We start from the raw sequence: 21,228 nt of genomic DNA on the forward strand, positions 1-21,228 counted from the left end.
TTAGCAAGACTTGAAAAATATTCATTGGCCCTTGAAGATCGGTTAACTCGAAAATGAACATAAAATTTCGAAAAAACAGAAACAATAGCAAATTATAAGGAAATGTTGCTGAAAATTGTGATGAAAATGTCTTCAGAATTATTTCTGTGTCTCTAGAGGCTATCCAGTAGCCAAATTCCAAGCTTTAAAAAACTCACTGGCTCATAGATCGATGGGCAATAATTTTTAAAAAGTTCAAACTTCAAAAATTAGAAATTCGTTCTACTAAAATGTTGAAAGCCATTCAATTGCCCCCTAGCAATTATTTAATAACATACGATCAAACCATGGATGAGGTTACCTGGCTACTGAGACAAGAAAAATAAATAAAATGTAAATGTTTTGAAAACTTGAAAAAAATTACAAATTATCAAAAAACTTCTGAAAGTCGAAAGGTTAAATTGTTGAAAAGGAATCCATTGAAACTAAAGACCATGCAGTAATTTTTCATCAGAACGTGGAATATGTTTTCTCGCACCTGAGAATTGACGAATACCAAAAACTGACAAAAACTTTAGAAGCCTTAAAAAAATGGAGATTTTATCAAAAGAATGCTAAAATTCGAGACACTAAAATGTTAAAAACCATTCCATTGTTACTGGAAACCATGCAGTCCCCTATTAACAAATCTCAAAGCAGATTTACTGGCCCTGAAGCTGGAAAAACTGAAAAAATGACGAAAATGACCTGAAGAAAATGCGAATTTTGTGAAAGAAAATTGCAAAAATTTGTGATATTCAAAAGTTGAAACCTTTTCCATGACAACTAAATTTTTCAGCAACTTACTAACCAACCCCTGATGAGGTTTGTTGGCACCTGGGACTCAAAAAACTTGAATAAAGACATTAAATATTAAAAAATATGAAAAAAATTGCAAGTTTTATCAAAAAACGCAAAACTCATGATGGAAAAAAAATGAAAACCATTCCATTTCCACTTGAAACTATGCAGCAATATATCATCAAACCCTTTATCACACCATAGAGGAGGTTTCTTGACACCTAGGTGTACGAAACTCAAAAATGACAAAAATTTGTAAAAAAAAACCTGAAAAAATTGCTAAAATTATTATCATTTTGGGTGTTTGTGTTTGTAGTACCAAAACATATAGCTCAGAAAAAAGGTCATAACAAGCAATTTTGATTCGCAAAAGACCTTCATCAACTTTTAAAAACTTCAACCTAAGACCAATCAAAATAAAAAATCACAAAAAGCATGAAAAATTGCACCATTTTGAGCCCAAAAATAACATTTTAACCTTAAGGCCATCCCAGTAGCTGCACCACTATAAGCACTTGAAGGACTACTAAAGCCCACTTTGGGCCTCTAATGAAACTTAATGACCGCTGGGCTTTACCTCTTTATCCTGTTTTGAAAGATCAAAGTCCTTGAAAAAAGTGTGAACACATCTTTAAAAAAAACATAGCACACCAATGCAATTCAAGTTCTTTGAATTGTAAAAAAACAGGAGCACTACAATAGCCGGCTGAGAAGCTGAGGGCTGCTATTGAAAAAAAGACGAGACAAAATGACTGAATTTTTACTATTTTTTTCACTGTCAAAACTGTTCTTAATTGGCGTGCAGTTTCATTTAGATTCTAAAACTATAAATAATTCAGCATCTAACCTGAAATTCAATAAGCTGAATACCGATATCAGCCAGCAAACACTTTAATAAACTTTGATAACCTAATTCTCAATGACTTAATGACCGGGCTTTTTCGGTTTACCCCTCTCTTGATTTTGCTCCTTTGACTTTGGCCGTATTCACTATATTGAGCAATTCAATGCATGAAAGAACTTAAAATCCGTTCAGTTGAAACAGTGAGTGAAGTAAGTCAGTAATCCAACGTCAAAATCGTGACTTATGTAAAACGAAAAACGCGCTCAAAAGGTCAAGAGAATTTAAACAAAGAGCAACTTAATAATGGCCGTTGAGAGACTGACGGTGGCTATTAATTACTACAAAGCCTCAATAACAATCTTTGACACCATGTGAAAATGTATTAAGAACAATTAGGTATCAATTGAATTTACTAAAAAGCATCTATTACGCCTCATTAGGAAGCCCATCAAACAGTTCAGTAACGAGACTAAGAAACAGTACAATAACAACTGCGAAGACGAGTAAAAACAAAACTATCCAATACTTGTTGAAAAGAATCAGTGTCTAGGTCATAAAATAAAATAGTAGTCACCGTTTGATAAATTCAAAAAACACAACTTAGCATTCTTAGAACACATCAATGAGCTTTTGAAACAATGAATTTAAAAGACAGGAGAAAAACAGCAAAAATTAAGTCCAATTGCCTCACGTGCAAAACGGCGCTTTAAAAAAATTCAACTTTTGTTCAAATACGAATTGCACACGTAACTTTAACAAGCTGCTGTTTGAAAAATTTCAAGTTTTCACTGCAAATTCAGAAGCAATTTGAAATGATTTCATGCCACTGTCTTTTCAACAAACAACTCGCTTTTTCTATCCCTTTATTATTTCAGCGTGATTAAAATCGCCACTCCAATATGACTTCATTGACATGAAGTCGGAAAACGTCTGAACACATCTCAGAAATCTTTGGATTCTCAAAAAGAGCTGGGCTTAAACCGGTTGAGAATAAGAGGGCTGCTCTAAATAAACCCCAAAATTTCCCGTCGCAAACAATTCACACCAGGAATCTTTGCACTCTCAACAGTTTCAGTGATCCGCACTGAAAGCTTAGTTTAGTAAGAATTGTTCGAGCTTGAGAAAATATTATAAAATTAAATATTAAAAAATGAGAGCGCTTTGTTGAAAAGAAATCTATTGAAAACAAAAACCACGCAGTAACTTTTTATCAGAACGTGGAATATGTTTTCTCGCACCTGAGAATGGACGAATATCAAAAACTGACAAAAACTTTAGAAGCCTTAAAAAAATGGAGATTTTATCAAAAGAATGCTAAAATTCGAGACACTACAATGTTAAAAACCATTCCATTGTTACTAGAAACTATGCAGTGCCCTATTAACAAATCTCAAAGCAGATTGCCTGGTCCCTGAAGCTCGAAAAACTGAAATGACGAAAATTTTCAAAAACCTGAAGAAAATGCGAATTTTGTGAAAGAAAATCGCAAATATTTGTGATATTCAAAACTTGAAAACTTTTCCATGACAACTAAAAATTTTTCAATAACTTATTAACCAACCCCTCATGAGGTTTTTTGGCCCCTGGGACTCAAGCAACTTGAATGACAATAAATATTAAAAAATATGAAAAAAATTGCAAGTTTTGTCAAAAAACGCAAAACTCATGATGGAAAAAACATGAAAACCATTCCATTTCCACTAGAAACTATGCAGTAATCTATCATCAAACCCTTTATCAAACCCTAGGCGAGGTTTCTTGACACCTAGGGGTAAAACTCAAAAAATGACAAAAATTTGTAAAAAAAAACCTGAAGAAATTGCAAACATTATTATCATTTTGCGTGTTTGTGTTAGTAGTACCAAAACATATAGCTCAGAAAAAATGTCATAACAAGCAATTTTGGTTCGTAAAAGACCTTCATCAACTTTTAAAAACTTCAACCTAAGACCAATCAAAATAAAAAAAATCACAAAAAGCATGAAAAATTGCACCATTTTGAGCCCAAAAATAACATTTTAACCTTAAATTAAGGCCATCCCAGTAGCTGCACCACTATAAGCATTTGAAGGACTACTAAAGCCCACTTTGGGCCTCTAATGAAACTTAATGACCGCTGGGCTTTACCTCTTTATCCTGTTTTGAAAGATCAAAGTCCTTGAAAAAAGTGTGAACACATCTTTAAAAAAAAAAACATAGCACACCAATGCAATTAAAATTCTTTGAACTGTAAAAAACAGGAGCACTACAATAGCCGGCTGAGAAGCTGAGGGCTGCTATTGAAAAAAAAGACGAGACAACGACTGAATTTTTCCTATTTTTTTTTACTGTCAAAACTGTTCTTAATTGGCGTGCAGTTTCATTTAGATTCTAAAACTATAAATAATTCAGCATCTAACCTGAAATCCAATAAGCTGAATACCAATATCAGCCAGCAAACACTTTAATAAACTTTGATAACCTAATTCTCAATGACTTAATGACCGGGCTTTTTCGGTTTACCCCTCTCTTGATTTTGCTCCTTTGACTTTGGCCGTATTCACTATATTGAGCAATTCAATGCATGAAAGAACTTAAAATCCGTTCAGTTGAAACAGTGAGTGAAGTAAGTCAGAAATCCAACGTCAAAATCGTGACTTATGTAAAACGAAAAACGCGCTCAAAAGGTCAAGAGAATTTAAACAAAGAGCAACTTAATAATGGCCGTTGAGAGACTGACGGTGGCTATTAATTACTACAAAGCCTCAATAACAATCTTTGACACCATGTGAAAATGTATTAAGAACAATTAGGTATCAATTGAATTTACTAAAAAGCATCTATTACGCCTCATTAGGAAGCCCATCAAACATGCCACTGTCTTTTCAACAAACAACTCGCTTTTTCTATCCCTTTATTATTTCAGCGAGATTAAAATAGCCACTCCAATATGACTTCATTGACATGAAGTCGGAAAACGTCTGAACACATCTCAGAAACCTTTGGATTGTCAAAAAGAGCTGGGCTTAAACCGGTTGAGAATAAGAGGGCCGCTCTAAATAAACGCCAATATTTCCCGTCGCAAACAATTCACACCAGGATTCTTTGAACTTTCAACAGTTTCAGTGATCCGCACTGAAAGTTTAGTTTAGTAAGATTTGTTAGAGCTTAAGAGAGTATATTATAAAATTAAATAGTAAAAAATGAGAGCGCTTTGAAAGTAGAAATTGAGCGGAATACATTGCCCATTATAAACGTACATAACTCTACAGAAAAGAACTACGTCACGAGATGCAATCAATTGCGGGATGATTCTTCGTATTTTTTGAATGTCTCATATGAAAAGCTCAGAAGCAAGAAGGCTAGGTAATGCGGAGTTGCATATAATGTTACCACCCCGCTTTTTCATATTTTTGACTTAATAGCCAACCAAATGAGGGAGATAGAACATTCAAATTCTTGCATATTGTTCAAAACAAATTGCCGGATTAGTGAAAAACACTGTTTTAAACTAAAACCACGCGGACTTAAACAAAGCCGCAGGAGAGGCCGAAACGAGAAGTGCTATGAATGAGACTACAAGATAAACAAAATCAAATAAAAACAAACATTAATTTCGAAACAAACTCAACGTATATTTTTAATAGAGAAGTTAAAATAGCACCAAATAATACGTAAACTGAACAAATTGTCTTCTACTCCACTAGAAAAGCTATGTAGTAAGACTATGTAATAAGTCAACAAAAAAATAAACAGGTCAAGATAAAAAATAATTTAATATTTTTGGAAACAATTAATTTCAGTCATTAAAACCTTTAGCTATCAATTTTATGGAAAATAAGTTCCTTTAAACCTTAAAGAAATCAATGAGACCTTCCATTATCAAGCAAAAGGCCTAACAACACAAAAAGAACGACAAAAACAAGAAAATCACTTGAGTAACATTGTTCGAGAAAAAATTGTCGCAACCGTTAAAACCATAAGCTATTCACTAAAACTATTTCCAAAAGTTTAACTTAGCCCTGTAATTATGTGATGAGACAACAAAGAAATGAGCAATTATGCAAAGATCATTAATTTTTACAAAAACTCGTAGTATCATAGTCAGAAAACCATTAATGAAAACATAGAAATATGCAGACTTAATTTCATTCCACTAAAAAGAGAATTTGACCAGCCTTTACTGAGACTTGAGTTACGATGGCAGAAAAAAGACAAAACTGACTCATATCTTATTAAAAGTAATGGATTCAAAGTCATAAAATCAATTAAGAATCAAACTGAAATCATTATATAGATTCACTTATTCCACTTAAGGAAACCAATTAGATCTGTCATTAGTAACACTAAGGCTGGCAATTACCATTAAAAACAAAAGGCGAAAGAATTTTGAAAAACAGCGGCACAAAACAATCTGAATAATTTTTCTGCCTTGCTAGTGCTACACATCCATTAAAAACAAATAACTGTTGTGTAGGTTTGAGAGCGCGGTCCAAAACGCTAGCTGGCGGATGATGGAGTGACGAGTTTGCGGGGGGGGGGGGGTCTAGTGCGAGGGTCAAACTTTAAAGATTATGATCCTGCCTTAACACCATAAAATTGTCTCAAAGAGTTTCAGTGAATCGCATAGTTAGATACTAGCAGGGCATTAGGCTCTAAGAGAGTTGCTAAACCACTTAATGCCCTCCAAGCGCTACCTGTTTATCCCGTTTTTAGGACGAAAACTCAAATTGGTTAGAGGAGAAATCGGTCAAGCGAAAAATCGCAAAAGGCCACAGGACTAATAATTGCTAAACTTCGTTTGAGAGCAATCAAATAGTATAGAAAATACTCTGGAAAAATATTGTTTTAATTGTTTTGTTCTTTTTTTGAACTTTTACTTTTTAATTGATCCATGGCAAAATTCATTTTGTTGATGGTCAAATCTACAATACAAATCTCGGAAAATTCTGTTTGCACGCGCCACTGCGCAATCATATGTTCTCTAATCTCCAACAGTCTCACAGAAGATTCTTTCGGTTATCAGTATTTTCAAAACAATTGGAACCTTTACAACCAGCATATTCGATGGACACTGCACATGCATTACAAAATTGATAAACAGGGTTATGGTACTATGGAATAAAGTTTTCTAAAGCGCTGCAGTAAAAGCAGGACCACTAGTTGCCGTTAGAAATATAATTCTGATCCTTCCATTATAAGCCCCCCCCCCCCACAATAAAATACGATCCCCTCAATTAACGTAAATTAACGTCTTACAGCATCGTTGATTGGCACGAAGAAGAGGTTGCGGTCTGTCAAGACAATCAACCCTGGCCTGGCTGTTAGAGGCCCAATTGACTTGCAATTCTCTTCCATCAGAATGTTTTCATTCCTAGCCAGCCTATCAAAAGACAACAAGCTGAATGAGACAATAAGGTCTTCAATTTTCAATAAGGGCTAGAGGCATATAATCCGAACTGAGCCACATTCTGAAAAGTCATAATTGAGACGCAGTTAAGCACGCGGGATTACAAAATTTAAATTTGAAGTATATGTTACGTGACTATGATAAGTTACTGAGAAATCTGTTACTAATAGTGAACAGGGTAGCGCTTCGAGCAATAAGTCAGAATTTCGAAGTGGCTTTAGCATAGTCACGTAACTTTGCTCAAGACACGAGTAGTGAAAAATGGGGTGGTCTACCGCACAGATATAGGATCCCTCCCTACCCAGTCTCGAACCTACGCCAAAATCACTCTATCTAACACCTAGAAAGCTGCCTACTCCCTTGAGCTACAAAACCCAAATACTGCTAACATTGTATCACTATTTACGGTTATTGGATTTTGTAACACAATTCTTTAAAACAATTCAAAATACGGCAAATTCTAAGGCAACTTGGCCCAGATGGTACGTCATTATGACCAACTGGGCTAAGTTGCCTTCTTGTAACCAAAATTACTTTTTATCATGATTGAACAAACAATGCTATCACAATTTTGGAATTTTATCTGAGTTCGAATAAATAAGCCACCCTATAAATACTAAGCTCCAAAACTTACAATCACTCAATTTCAGCAGTTACCATGAATAGCTGTCCAGAAAATTCAGATAAATTTCGATTCATAGTCTACAGTGCTCAAGTCCTCATTCCCTCTCAGTTTCCATTCGATTCAAACAGCAAGAGACGCAAGACCGACCAACGAGAGGCCAGTCAGACAACCCAAGTTCAGCCAAAAGGCCTTGCACACTGGATTGATCAGTTCACAGAATGGCAATTTGCTGTTGTTAACCATGAGCCAGAAAAGACTCAACAGCATTTCAGATGGTGCGACGACATCTCATTTGAGCACCAACACATTCTGGTCTATACAAACGATAATCCAAAACATATGGAGAAGATCATCAAATCCTATATTCGCCATGAAAGCAAAATCCTCTTTGAGATCAAGGCAAGAATTTTTGCACCATCAAGCGCGTTACAGACGTTCAATCAGCAATTCTTGCGTCTCAACATATCAGACATTACAAGACGGGGAGACATCTTCGAGCAATTCACAAGAAACGCTGATACCGTAAGGGACATTTCACCCAAAAGATGTAGCGCAATGGAGACAGTGTGGGAAATTGAACGATCTTGCCCAAATCGGCGATTAGAGCCAGCAGGCATGACGGATTATCAGAGAAGAATTCTGACGAAAATTGAAAGCCTTGAGAGTACCGATTCTCCGTTCAAGAACACTTTAGAAGACTACATTGATATATTGGCGACTGGCTGGGGATCAATTTACAGATCGGATCACTCGGTCTACTTGGAAGTTCAATGTGGAATGAATAATGCGCAGTGTACTTGCTGGGAATGTTGGGACGCTCCTTTAGAGGAGGACTGGGAGAACAAGGCGCGCAAAGAAGAGGTGGAAAATTCCGATGAATCATCTAAACAAACAAAGAAAAACTGATAAAAAACTGTAACTATAAACACCATTTTCTTTATATACACTCTGTAAATCAGTTGGTTGGGGCATTTGAATGATAAACATTCCTGATATTAATAAAGTATTGAACAACTTTGAAATCGTTTCCAAGCATTTTCCTAGGAACGAAACAACAAAGAATGCCTTTTTGGCAGTTTGTATGTTCATTGAACCAAATTCTGATCTCCAGGTCATCAACAAACTGGCCCCACATGGTGGATTGATAGGACCTGGTGATAGCAGACTTCATAAATATCTCAAGCATTTTAAAATTTTGAGAACGCATGCTGCATTTCATGATGCCTTTGGGTTCATGAAAGAACAATACGCAACAGGGCCCGGCTATGTATACATTGTTTCAAACATTCCTAGCCATTTTCTTTTCGGGCACGTTACCGGTGTTCTTTTTTGGACAATATTCAAACTAGTTTTTCGGTCCTATTTTGATGCGTTGCCATTTTAGATGACTAGCAATAACTTAGATAACTTTACACTGCATATTTCAAAGCTCGCAGCTTTGCAATTTTTAAACAAAAATCAGAATGAAGAAATTATTTTGCGGAAACTGTGTTGGAAAAAGGTGGGTCAGAGATGTGTTCCCGTTCAAACCGAAATTGATCTTACTCGAGATGAAATTGAACTGCTAATTGAGGCAGCTAAACTGTTGGAATACTTTGTCGCTATATCACAGCAATCGAATAAGACGCCAACACCTGAGCCACCGCCTAGGAGTACACTATAGTCATGGCCGACTCACCGGATTGTCAGTTGGATTTTGCCAGTAAGATTATTTTTGATGATAACAATGAGGAGCGCCCACCGTGGAAACTGTGTGGAAACATTGAAAGATCTTTGGTATTTTACAGTATTCACATCTTTCTTTTGATTGGAGCGATTGCAACGAGCCTTTGCTTTCTGTTCATCAATAAGTTCTCAACCGAAAGACCAGAAATTTGGTCGCTTTTAGCATTTAGTATTGGCCGTTTTATTCCCACACCCAAATGAATAAAGTTATTGTAACGGAACCTCATTTTATGATGGTGGTCGTCGGACCCAGTGGATCAGGAAAAACACGCCTGGTTGCAGATATCCTCATCAAACAAGAACGTTTATTTTCTCCCAACTTTGACAAAGTGACATATGTATACCAGCATTGGCAAAAAGTTTATACAGAGCTTGCCAATATTCTTGACACAAAAATAAGTTTCATTCATGGACTTGATTGGAGCAAAATCAACTCTACTCATGAGAAAAATCGTCAATTAGTGGTTTTCGACGATGTGTACAATGAAGCCAGCGAACAAGAAGAATTTTTAAATCTAGTTATTTCTGGTCGCCATCAAAACAGACACGCAATTTTATTGAAGCATAATTTGTATCAAAAAAGTAAAAACTCAAAAACAATTGATCTTAATGTTACGCATATACTTTTGCTGAAAAACCCCAGAGATATTATACAAATTGACGTTCTTGGCCGCCAATTGGGCAGCCGTAATCTTTTATTGTCAGCGTATAAAACTGCAACCAAGGAACCATTTGGACATTTGTTGATTGACCTGGATCCTCGATGCTGTGAGCAGCTACGGTTATGTTCAAACTTGACGGACAATTTTACAATATTTTACAGTTCACAAACCTTAGATAATAAAATTCAACTCGATGAATCATTCACATCATCTGACTACTTTCAAACTGCTTATGGGCTTCAAACCTGTACTGAAGCGTTTCGCAATTCTCCATCTTCATAATGAGTTTATAAAGTTTCTACTGGACTGTATTTATAACATTGTTCATGGGAATGTCTCATTAGCTCAAACTACTTTAAATGAGAGCAAATTAAAAAAATTTAAAAACATTTTAACATTTGTTTGTAATAAGAAAGTGAAGTTCAGTCAGAAACAAAAACTTCTCGCAACCAATCAGGGATTGCAGCTAATTAAAATAATTTATGAGCCCGTTCCAAATCATTTTAAAGATGAGCAAGCAAACTAAAGTAGAAGCAAAAAAGTTTTTACTTATTTCATTACAAACCTATAACGAGCTGTTGAACGGAAACAAAACAGTACAAGATAGCCAGACCTCAACCTCCACCACTAAAGAATACTTACTTTCTCACAGCAACAAAAACAACGAAACAGACGTTGCAGCTCAATTGAGTGTTGCAGCCACCCTCAATCAAGTACCTAAGCCTGGTGGGTCAAACCAAGAAACAGATGAAATGGTAGCTAGGGAACATCAGCAAAATAATTTGAGTTCGGACGAAGCAAACGAAATAGTAGAACAACTATTATCAACTGGACTGACAAGTGGGAAAATTGAAAAATCAAAAGCAATAATCAAATTGTTGCAGAAATCAGAAACAATAGCAATTGACAAGCAAACAGGAAAATTACAAAACAAATCCGGAGGACCTCCATCAGACAGCAATTTATTTCAACTTTTGATGAAAATTCAGCATCCCACAAAAAAAATTTCACCTGCAGACCTTGAATTGATTAGAGCATTGAAAATTGCTCAACACTTAATTGCAAATACAAACGCCAAGGCAGTCAGCCCTAAACTTACGAGAGATTCGAACACCACATGGCTTTCCATGTTTTCTCCCAGATACTGAACATCTCAACACTACACCTTCTTATTGAATTGCTCCTAATACTTGCCGGAGTGGAGAGAAACCCGGGACCAGCCAGGAAACTCAAATGTGGAAGCTGCAAGAAACTTTTGGGGAAAAGTACAAAAAAACGACCCCTTTTCTACTGCACAATATGCGGTTGGGTGCATTACCAGTGCTCTGGCTTACAAAATGTAAATGACTACAACAGCAGAACTTTTACTTGCACAAAATGCAGAAATGAAAGGGTAATCTTATCAGCAATCACCCATAGCCGTGGCCTACAAACTGCACAAAAATTCTATACCAACTCAAACTACCCCTCAGCCTACGGCAGTGTCAATAGATTGATAAAAGAAACCGGACTAAAGCGGAAAACTGTAGAGACCTATCTGAAAACAAACTCAACATACACCAAGTTCAAACAAACTAGGCACCGTTTTCCCCGACTGAAGGTGCAATCATACCGCTTGAATGAAATTTGGTCCCTTGATCTCGCAGATATGCAATCACTATCTGCCGACAACCGAAACACCAGATATTTACTAGTCGCTGTGGAAACATTAAGTCGTTTCCTGCGTGTTCAACCAATGAAAAACAAATACGCCACCACAACTAGGAGAGCTTTTGCAACAATGACAACAAAAATCAGACCAGAGAAAGTGTGGACTGACGATGGGAAGGAATTTTTAGGCTCTTTCAAACAGTTTTGCGAACAGAAAAAAATAATTCTCTACCAAACAAGAAACGAAAAGAAAAGCGCTTTTGCAGAACGAAACATCCGATCAATCAAGTCTCTGATTTACAAGTACTTGAATGAAAACCATACAAGCAGCTACATAGATAACCTACAAAACGTTGTCAATGTAATCAACTCGCGTGTAAACAGAGTGACTGGTCTCGCTCCGAAAAAAGTGACCAAGCAACATACAAGCTTCTGGGTATCCCTCACATTGAACGAGAAGATCCAAAAACCAAAATTTTCAGTTGGTGAAACGGTTCGGATAAAGAGAAATATTAAAACCTTTCATCGTGGTTATCAGATACAATTCAGTCACGAGATATTTCGAATAGATAGGGTCCTCACACTCAACCCTCCAACATACCGTGTAGTTTCCCATGAAACAAGTGAAGCGATAGACGGCAGATTTTACGAAGCTGAACTAACAAAATATTCCGAAATTTAATATGACATCATTAGACAGCCTTAGAAGTTTCACAATAAATTTAATTTCAAACTCGTCCACAAACACTTACCCCGGCAACACAATGGCATCTTTTACGAACTTGTTGCCAAAAACAATTGATCTCAACAAAAAAATTGGCCGCTGGCAAGTGGCATTGCTCGAAATTTCATGGCCCGCTAAATTTCAAAACGTTACACAAGGATTACTAGAAACTAATCATGGGGAATCAGAGTCCTCTGAAGATGATAACGATGATCATGACGATGATGGCGATAAGGTAATAGAGCCAACAAGTGCTGATGAGCTCTACGTTGACATAGGCCGTCGTCGGCGTCGACCTACAGGTGCGACGGACAGTCCTGCAAAAATTTCCAACTCGAGATGCACAATTGACACCGGGTACTACCCATCGATTGATCATTTGATGAGCAAAATTTTTGCTAAGAGTTTTCGATCAAGACACGCAACTGATTGGCCTTACAATTGGTGTATATCAAGTCACAGTCAAAAGCTAAAAATATTGCCACGAGGTCACCAAAAAGATGATTTCCAGTCTACAGAAAACGAGGAGGACGGTTTTCTGACAGCCGCCAGCTCAAGTGAAGATGAAGGCCAACAGACATGGAACGGAACAAAACCCTTTGAAACACCATCCAGTATAGAACTCATTTCCAGTGACCTTCAAAATATTCTTGGTACAGACATTCTTAAAGTTGGCGTCAACCCAAAATTTCCAGTTGACATTTCAGGTGGGCGCCATACAATGTTTGTCTATTGTGACCTCATACAGGATGAAATACTGGGCAACACTTTCACATCACTTCTTAGATCAATTGCGATCAACAGTACATCAAATAGGAAACTAGACGAGGTAGCAACTATTTGTCACCAATCCTTCTCAAACCTGCAGTGGAAAGATGTAGTCAAGTCATCATTTCAATCAATAACCATAACTATTCGCGATGAAACAGGCCAACTTATGCCTTTTCTATCAATAGGTCGCAGCTGGCTGACTCTGAAATTCCAACTTTTGCCCCAATAAAAATCATTTATCCCATTACGAACACAAAAAGCAGTCGCTCATGGACGCACATTACGACGCTCAAATTTCAAGAAATCAAGACAATTTTGTTACCCATGTAGGCCCTGCCAGACAATTTGGTTCAGGTGCCGCTGGTCTTGGTGCTCTAGCTGTGCGTATTGGCCGTTGCACATTACCTCTTTTGAAAAAATACGCATTGCCGATTGCCAAGAAGGTTGGACGGAATCTTGTCAGTGCAGCAATTCCAGAAATTGGTCAGATGATAGCCGGAAAAAAGAAGCTAAAAGCTGTTGCGAAAGATTCGATCAAAAAATCAGTTTCAAAAACAATCTCAGACTCCGTGAAGCCGTCCCGCTCGCGTGCGGCGCCGAAAGGATCGCGCTCCACGCACGCATCGGGCGCCCGGGCCCGCGTCGCCGCGCCGTCCGTACGCGTGGCGGGCGGGAGCCCCCCCAGGGAATCCTTATCAGCAAATACACGAGAGATAAGAAAGACAACCTCTCGCAAGCGGACTGCAAAAACGATCAACGGCAGCACTTTTAAAAATTCAAAAGCCAAACGCAGTCGAACTGATATTTTGTCAAACATAAAGTACTAAATGACCGAGTTTACGACCTTAGCAGCAGATATTGCCAACCCTGTAACACATACAGCGCTAGATTTTTTCGAAAAACCCAATGTTCTTGTTAATTATGAAAGCGGATTCGACCAGGAAATCTACCCACAAGTTGGTTCTCGAGGTCCAACCTTGGATTTTCTGATTTGTGGAGGTCAACGCAATTGCATCGACCTCAATTTTTTACAATTAGGACTTCAAGTGGCTATTTACACGCCCGATGGAAAAGATCGTATCAAGGCAAGCGACGCAAGCAAGGTTGTTTTTGCAAATAACGCGCTACACAGTCTGTTTTCACAAGTTGAAGTATACGCTAATGGAATTCTGATTTCGGACAGCAACAACACGTACCATCATCGCGCTTTTTTGGAGACCGAGTTGACAACAAACAGTGATAGTAAGGAGACTTGGGCAGCTTGTCAGGGATACACTTACGATCCAGAACCCTCATCAGATGCCAATAAATCAGAATGGCTGCAATACCGCTTAAAGGACACATTGACCGGCGACTACACGCTCAATTTCTATGGCTCTCTCTATGTGGATTTTTTCAGTTGCGAAAAACTAATGCTCCCGGAAGTTGATATTCGAATAAAACTCTACCGCGCCAGTAATGAGTTCAGTCTGATTAGCTTAGGTGACGACTCAGACAAAATGTTTACAGCAGTTATTGAAAAAGCCTCGCTGTTCGTTCGCAAAATTACTGTGACCGAGTCCGTTCGGCTTTCAATTGAAAGGGCACTGCTAAAAGCGCCTGCAAGGTATCCTTATATAGAATCCTTGTGCAAAAGCTTCATCATGCAATCTGGACAAAACTCTTTTGTTAAAGAGTCCATATTTGGAACTGAGCCAATCAGACGCTTAACGTTGTGCATGGTCGCGAACGACAAGTTTAGAGGTTCGAAGGACACAAACCCGTTCTTGTATCACAAGTACGACATGAAACGAATCGAAATAATACGCGGTAACGGCTTACCAATAGCAGGCACTCCCGTCGACACAGAGAACAATGTCCGCATATATCACAACAGTTTAACGGCTCTGGGATTTAAAAACGGTGGAAACAAAATTTCTCTGAAGGATTTTGCAAACAAATTCATTGTAACCTTTGATCTGACATCATCACAGGAGGCGTCTAAAAACCTCACATTATTCCCCGAATTGACAGGAGCACCAATAACCCTCAAATTATTTTTCTCTGAAGCTCTCCCAGAGGCAGTTGAACTTTTTTTGATTGGAGAAAGGTTCAGTCAGGTCTTTATTGACGCAAAAAGAAACATCTCCAAAAACCAAACTATTTTCAATGGATAACGTGTCTATTAAGAAAGTAGCTAAAAAGTTTTGTCTCCTAAAGTTTACTTTTGGAGGCGTATGGTCGGCCAACAATTTTCCAAAAATAGCACAACACAGCTCTCGTTTCCAAATAATAAACACTTCCCCTTCTTATATGAGGGGAACACATTGGATACTGATTGTTGCTATTCATTCAACCTTTTCTGGAACTACTACAAACTCAAATAAGAGGCGGGGTGGTAGAGAGAGTCATGTTAAGCCAGCAAAGAAGTCAATAACTAATATAGTAATTTGGAATAGCTTGCCAATTCCACTAAGTTTCTATGTCGATTTCTACGAAAGGGTGCATCTTATTTATTCAAATTGTGACAAATATACTATTCATGAAATTGCCTCATCACCTCATCCACAATCCCAATCTTCCAATTTGTGTGGCATGTACTGTCTTTACACAGCATTGAAAATTTTTGAAAAAATTGGACATGCCTACTACAATGACTCAAAAGACTGCATAAGTGCGGTGAAGCAATTTCGACACCTTGTTGAGAGCGCAGTTAAAAATATTGGTTTGATTAATGAAGTAAATTTGATACGATTTTTTAATAGCCGACTGCAGTCAAAACATACGTTCAAAATTATGTAATAAAAATTTGTATTTGACATTTCTAATTTCTCTAGTCTGAGTCAGAGTAAGGAACAATCAGCCTCGATCGCTTTGCAGGCAATACTTCAATTGAACAATTTTCATCATCGCTCTCGCCAATCAATTCGTCTTCTATCGCCTCATCATAAATGAAAGGGTTCCCAGTCCCACACTCTTTCTCGCTATCATCCTCTTGCTCATTGTCACTCAGATCACTCCAATTCAAAGTAGGTTCATTTTGATCGAACTCTCGCGGAAAGAACCCGGGATCAGGTGGAGCTAAAACATAGTAACTATAAAATTTGTTCTAATTGCATTATTTAAAAAAAATCATTTAACAACCGAAAGATGAAGTTGATGCCGTGGAGACAGAATCTGCGTCATGTGGAGTGAGCTCTTTGAACTCAATTAAGTTCTTCTCTTCGTCAGCTGACAGTGAAGCTCGATCGTCGTCGTCGGTATCGCTTGAAAAGTCAGAACTTGTTGTGCAAGGTTTTGGTGGCTCCTGGCCAAGACTATAATGACCGTACGGTAAGGTGTCAATGCCATTATCAAGAATAAACCGCTTGTCGTCGAAACAGCTCAGAGCTGTTTTATTTGTAGTCGTAACTTGTATCTGGTGATTAGCGGAATGTATTCTGGTCATTGGCGCCCTGCTGCTAACACCTGTTTGAAGACACTGGAGGTATTTGTCGTGATGAAGCGTTTTCTTAAGTACCTTCTGAACGCCCTTTGCACTCTGTTTAACACCGCTGACAAATTTGATACTATACATTTTCGATCGCAAGATTACACTTTCCTCCAAAACTGATCCATTTAATTCATCTGTCATTGTCAAAGGAACTTTTTTGTTTGTCGGGTCGAAAAGTGGATGAGATGTTGGATAGTCGCTCAAATCTAGCAAATGTTTGAACTCCTCCATGTCCTTATACAGATCATCAGTCTCTATGCGATACAAAAGTGAGTCCGTGTCCTTATACGTGACGCAAATTCGCGAACCGTATCTTGGTCTCATCTCGTTGTAATGAAAATTGTATAGTGCGAGTTTAGAAAGATCAAGGATGGCCGCTCCCACAGGCGTTGGTTTATCCCATTTAACAGTTGGCACGGAGAAGTAAAGGGAACATAAGTTGTCACTGATAATTTGGAACGATTTGAAATTCGGTTTTGATGTTAGTTTCGAAGCTTTAACCTGATCCGAAACAAACTGAATGTTTTTTCTGTTTCGTTTATTCTCCATGGTTTTCCCGAAACAGGCGTTGGACATAAGTTTGTAGAAATTCTTTTCGAAGGTAGTTGATGCCATTTTTCGCATAGAAGTGTTCTTTTCAATATAAGGACGCAACCAGTCTGACTGATTAAACTGGAGCACGCGATGAAGAGCAACCACTTTCAGTCCCTGTTCCAGATAAAACAACAAATTTTCAATATGACAGATATAATTCTTCTTATCAAATAAAGTTTCCACAAGCTTCGGAACAGATGCCCGGTTTTGAGCTAACTGCTTACTATAGGGCGACAACCAGTCGTCGCTAATAAAAAGTTTCTCAGGAGCCAGTGGAAAATCAGAATGATCGTTGTGAATCGAGGCGGGATAATTGAGATCAACTTCAACAAAGTAACCGACACTATCTTTGTTTTTATAAGTCTCAATGAGAGAATCAATATCAGCAAACTCAGCCCACTGGTATCCGTCTTTTGGCAGTTTTTTCATCATTATCCCACCATAAAGCGAGGTTACGTCTAAAAACGCCCCATAAACTGACTTTTGATCCTTGTTGTAACCATTCAGATCCTTGTTGTTTGCTCGAAAGTGGCGAAGGGCTCCTACTCCGTTGAGACCACCTCTGATTGCTTTTTCGCAAAAGAGGAGCATATCAACATCCGAAAGCAATCCAAGTTCAACGTCCGTTGTTATCAACATTGCGTCCCAGCTGAGATTAGGTGCACTGTAGAAGTATGCTGGATCTAGACGGTAAACATTAATGCACACTGAACGGAACAGTTCAAATACATCGGGCAGCAAAAAGACATCAGTTTCCAAATAAGCATCGTGGTAATCTCCAAAGTTGTCACATTTGAACAACTGATACATTTCAACAGCTTTCTGATGCATTTCCTCTGTGATATCTATCTTTCCTGTTAATGTGTTTTTCCACTCTTCACCGTAAACGGGAAGACCATGCTTAAACTTTTCAAAACAGTCCAGATAGGAGTAGGGAAAAATTCCTTTGCTTCTAATTCTTTTGAAATCAGCATCTGAGTATTGAGCAAAATGGCTACGAAGCAACTTAAGATCACCATCTTGTAACGTCTGAGCCAAAGAATCAAGACCTGAAGCCATAAAATTGAAACTATCGAGAAAACGTATTTCGTTTCGAACAATTTTCTCAACACCACATTTATTGATGTAGGTCTTAACAGGAACTTGAACCGAAAAAAAATAAACGTCTCCTCAGTTCTGGATATTGCAGAGAGAATTTCGTTTTCCTCCAACACAAGGTACTTCACTATGTGATGAGCATCGTATCGCGACAAATTATGAAAGAGAACCGGTAAAAACGATCCAACTGTAACAGCTAAATTGCAAGCTGAGTGCGCCACTCCAAGCACAGTTCCAGTTAAATGACAGTGATGGACTACTTTCTCCTCAGTGATTAGAAAATTTTTTTCACAAATGCAACACGGCGCTGTCCAGTTCTCAACAAAGTCTTGTTTCGCAGAATTTGACATTTTTAGAAAGCGATAACGTTGTCGCTCGGAGTCCGCCCATTTAACCCAACTTCGCAAAGTACTCATCAGAACTGAAATGCAGTCTTCTCCTCTATAAAACTTCTTTAGTTGCACGTTGGAATTCTTGCTGTCAACTAATAAAGCACCGAAACTACAAGGGTACTGTTTTTCAACGACAAAACTCGAAGCAGAGCTTTCATTTAAGCCATTTCTGACAAGTTCCTCAACTGATTCAAAAGCCTCAGTTCGAACGTCGAGAGCCTCTAGATCCGCATAAACCACGAAAGGGCATTTGAAAGTTTTTTGCCAATTTTTGAATTTCACCGTTGACCCTTCTTCAGGCATCTGAATAACTTGAGGTTGATGATGCTCGCAGAGAGATTTATGCAGCTTAAACTTTTCTCGCGCAATGCTCTGTAGACAACGCTCGCAAAATTTTCGTATATTGTTCTTTGAGTTGGCGGTGGCAGGCGAACGCAGCAAAACTTTCATAACACGATCCAAATTTTTTATCAGGCAATAATGCCAATTGTTTTCTTCTGATAAAAGTAACAAATTTATTCTTTTGGTTTTGCCTCTGTACTAGCTCAAATAAACAGGATAAAACTTTGTCTGTTCATAAGCGAAGACGTTGATTTTAAGGTGATTATTTTTCTCAAAAGCCGGTATGTCAGTTAGAGCAACTGGCATTTTTTTCGGATTGTAGTGAAGTGCGCTAAAATTTTGACGATAACTTTGAGGTCTTTCTTGATTTTGCTTCATAGGGAAAAGCGCAGCCAACACAGAGTAGAGAAAACAAAAATTATCCTTTAGATTCTTGATGTTCAGAACCGATTTTCGTTGATTTTCGAGTTCCGGCGGTGTAGCTATATATGATCCGGCTCGGAGAGGCGCAAACTTTGTAACCTTCAGCTCAACTAAATGCAATTTTTCAATAACCCATCCACTTCCAGCTGTGCAGAAAACGTTGATTTTAGTCAACAGTTTATCGACGTGTGAAAAATATTCGTCGGCTGTTAAAGTCGTCGAGAGGCTTTCCATTGGACTGTGAAAAAAGCAAACAGTGCTATCATCGGTCAACGGCTTCACATTTTTCACTTCAATACACATTCCAAATTTGATCAATATCAGATCTTCCAGTTTGCTGTTGATGAAGTCAATGATATCACTTTCCTTATTAACAAGAAACTCAAAAGGGTCAAAATCGGAGTCTCCTGATAATTTCAGCCGAAAGGACTGGAAGTGCTCCCGAATAGCTTTTCTTTCACGCTCTAATAAAAAATTATCGTTTTGACAAAGATGAGCAGGATTTGTTCTGGCAGCAGGAGCAGTCACTGAATGCTCATCCGTGCAGTGTTTCTGCCATGCGTCCTGTTGACCGAAAAAGGTCTGACATGTGTTGCATCTTACTGAACGATCAAACTTGTGCACATTCTTTAGGTGACGGACTAAGTTTTTGGCAAGCGTAAAAACAGTTTGGCAATGGCCACATCGAAAACTCTGATCAGGCAGCTCGGAATGTTTTTGATGCCTATGCAATAGAAAATCTTGTCGTTTCGCAAAGTCTTGATTACACAAATTGCATTTCACCATAACGCCTAAACAAACTATTTAAATCAATTTTTATTATTTATTCCTTGTAGGAAGTGGCTACAAGGAAGTCTCTGGCGTTGTTCAATTGAACAAGCCAGAAAAGATGCAAGGGTCCAGTTTATTCAAAACCGGGAGTCCAAGCATCTTTTTTTGTTTAATTCCTGTAATGGAGGATAGTCGGAAAACAGACTTCGAAAAACATACGTTTTTCGAAATCTATTTCCCAACTATCCCCCACCCGACTTCTGCTTGGTCCCTTCGACGAGAGGTAGCCAAGACTGACGGAAGCCAGAAGGAGAATTCAGTATCCTTAGTGATGTATAAGAAAACTACAAGAAACAAAAAGAACAGAGTCAAAAATTTTGAACATCACTCTGACGCTCAAAACATCAACTCTGTTCTCTTTGTAACTTGCAGCTTTCTCACATCAAAAAGCATACTGATTTCAGTAATCTTAGCGAGGTATAAGAAAGCTGCATATAAGAAAAAAAAACAAAGTCGAACATTTTGAACATCACTCTGAAGCTCAAAACCTCAACTCTGTTTTCTTTGTTACTTGCAGCTCCCTCACATCACAAAAATTACTGATTCCTAATTTTTGCTTTTTCTGTTGTAATTTTTGAATGCTTTTAGCAGTACTATCAAGACCACGAACTATTAATTTTGAGAGCACATCTCAAAATAGCATGCCGATCTGTTTTTGATTAGCAATTAAAATCAAACGGGACTCAAAGTTTCAGACTTTTGGTCAATATGCATGAAATTTTCAGTAACTTGACGGATATCGGTAATTAAACTCAAATATTTTTTGAGAAAAAAAGCAGGAAGAGCACAATTCTTCGTATTTAACTAGCTTAGCATAAAGTTCATTTTGTCAGCCAGTCCGATAGATTAACCAAAAGTAAATTTTCA

General features: G+C 37.9%; 1 protein-coding gene across 1 annotated transcript in view; it reads right to left on the reverse strand.

The window, feature by feature from the left end:
- LOC142344819 (uncharacterized) overlaps positions 1-21,228 on the reverse strand; it is a 166,613-nt gene that overhangs the window by 110,659 nt on the left and 34,726 nt on the right. Inside the window, exon 5 of the mRNA XM_075396798.1 lies at positions 6,902-7,025. Coding sequence (XP_075252913.1) covers positions 6,902-7,025 — 124 coding nt within the window. The remainder of the gene's footprint in view (positions 1-6,901; positions 7,026-21,228) is intronic.

The sequence above is a fragment of the Convolutriloba macropyga genome, chromosome 8 (genome assembly GCF_964194025.1).
Source record: "Convolutriloba macropyga chromosome 8, txConMacr16.3, whole genome shotgun sequence".
In the NCBI taxonomy this organism is placed as follows: domain Eukaryota; kingdom Metazoa; phylum Xenacoelomorpha; order Acoela; family Convolutidae; genus Convolutriloba; species Convolutriloba macropyga.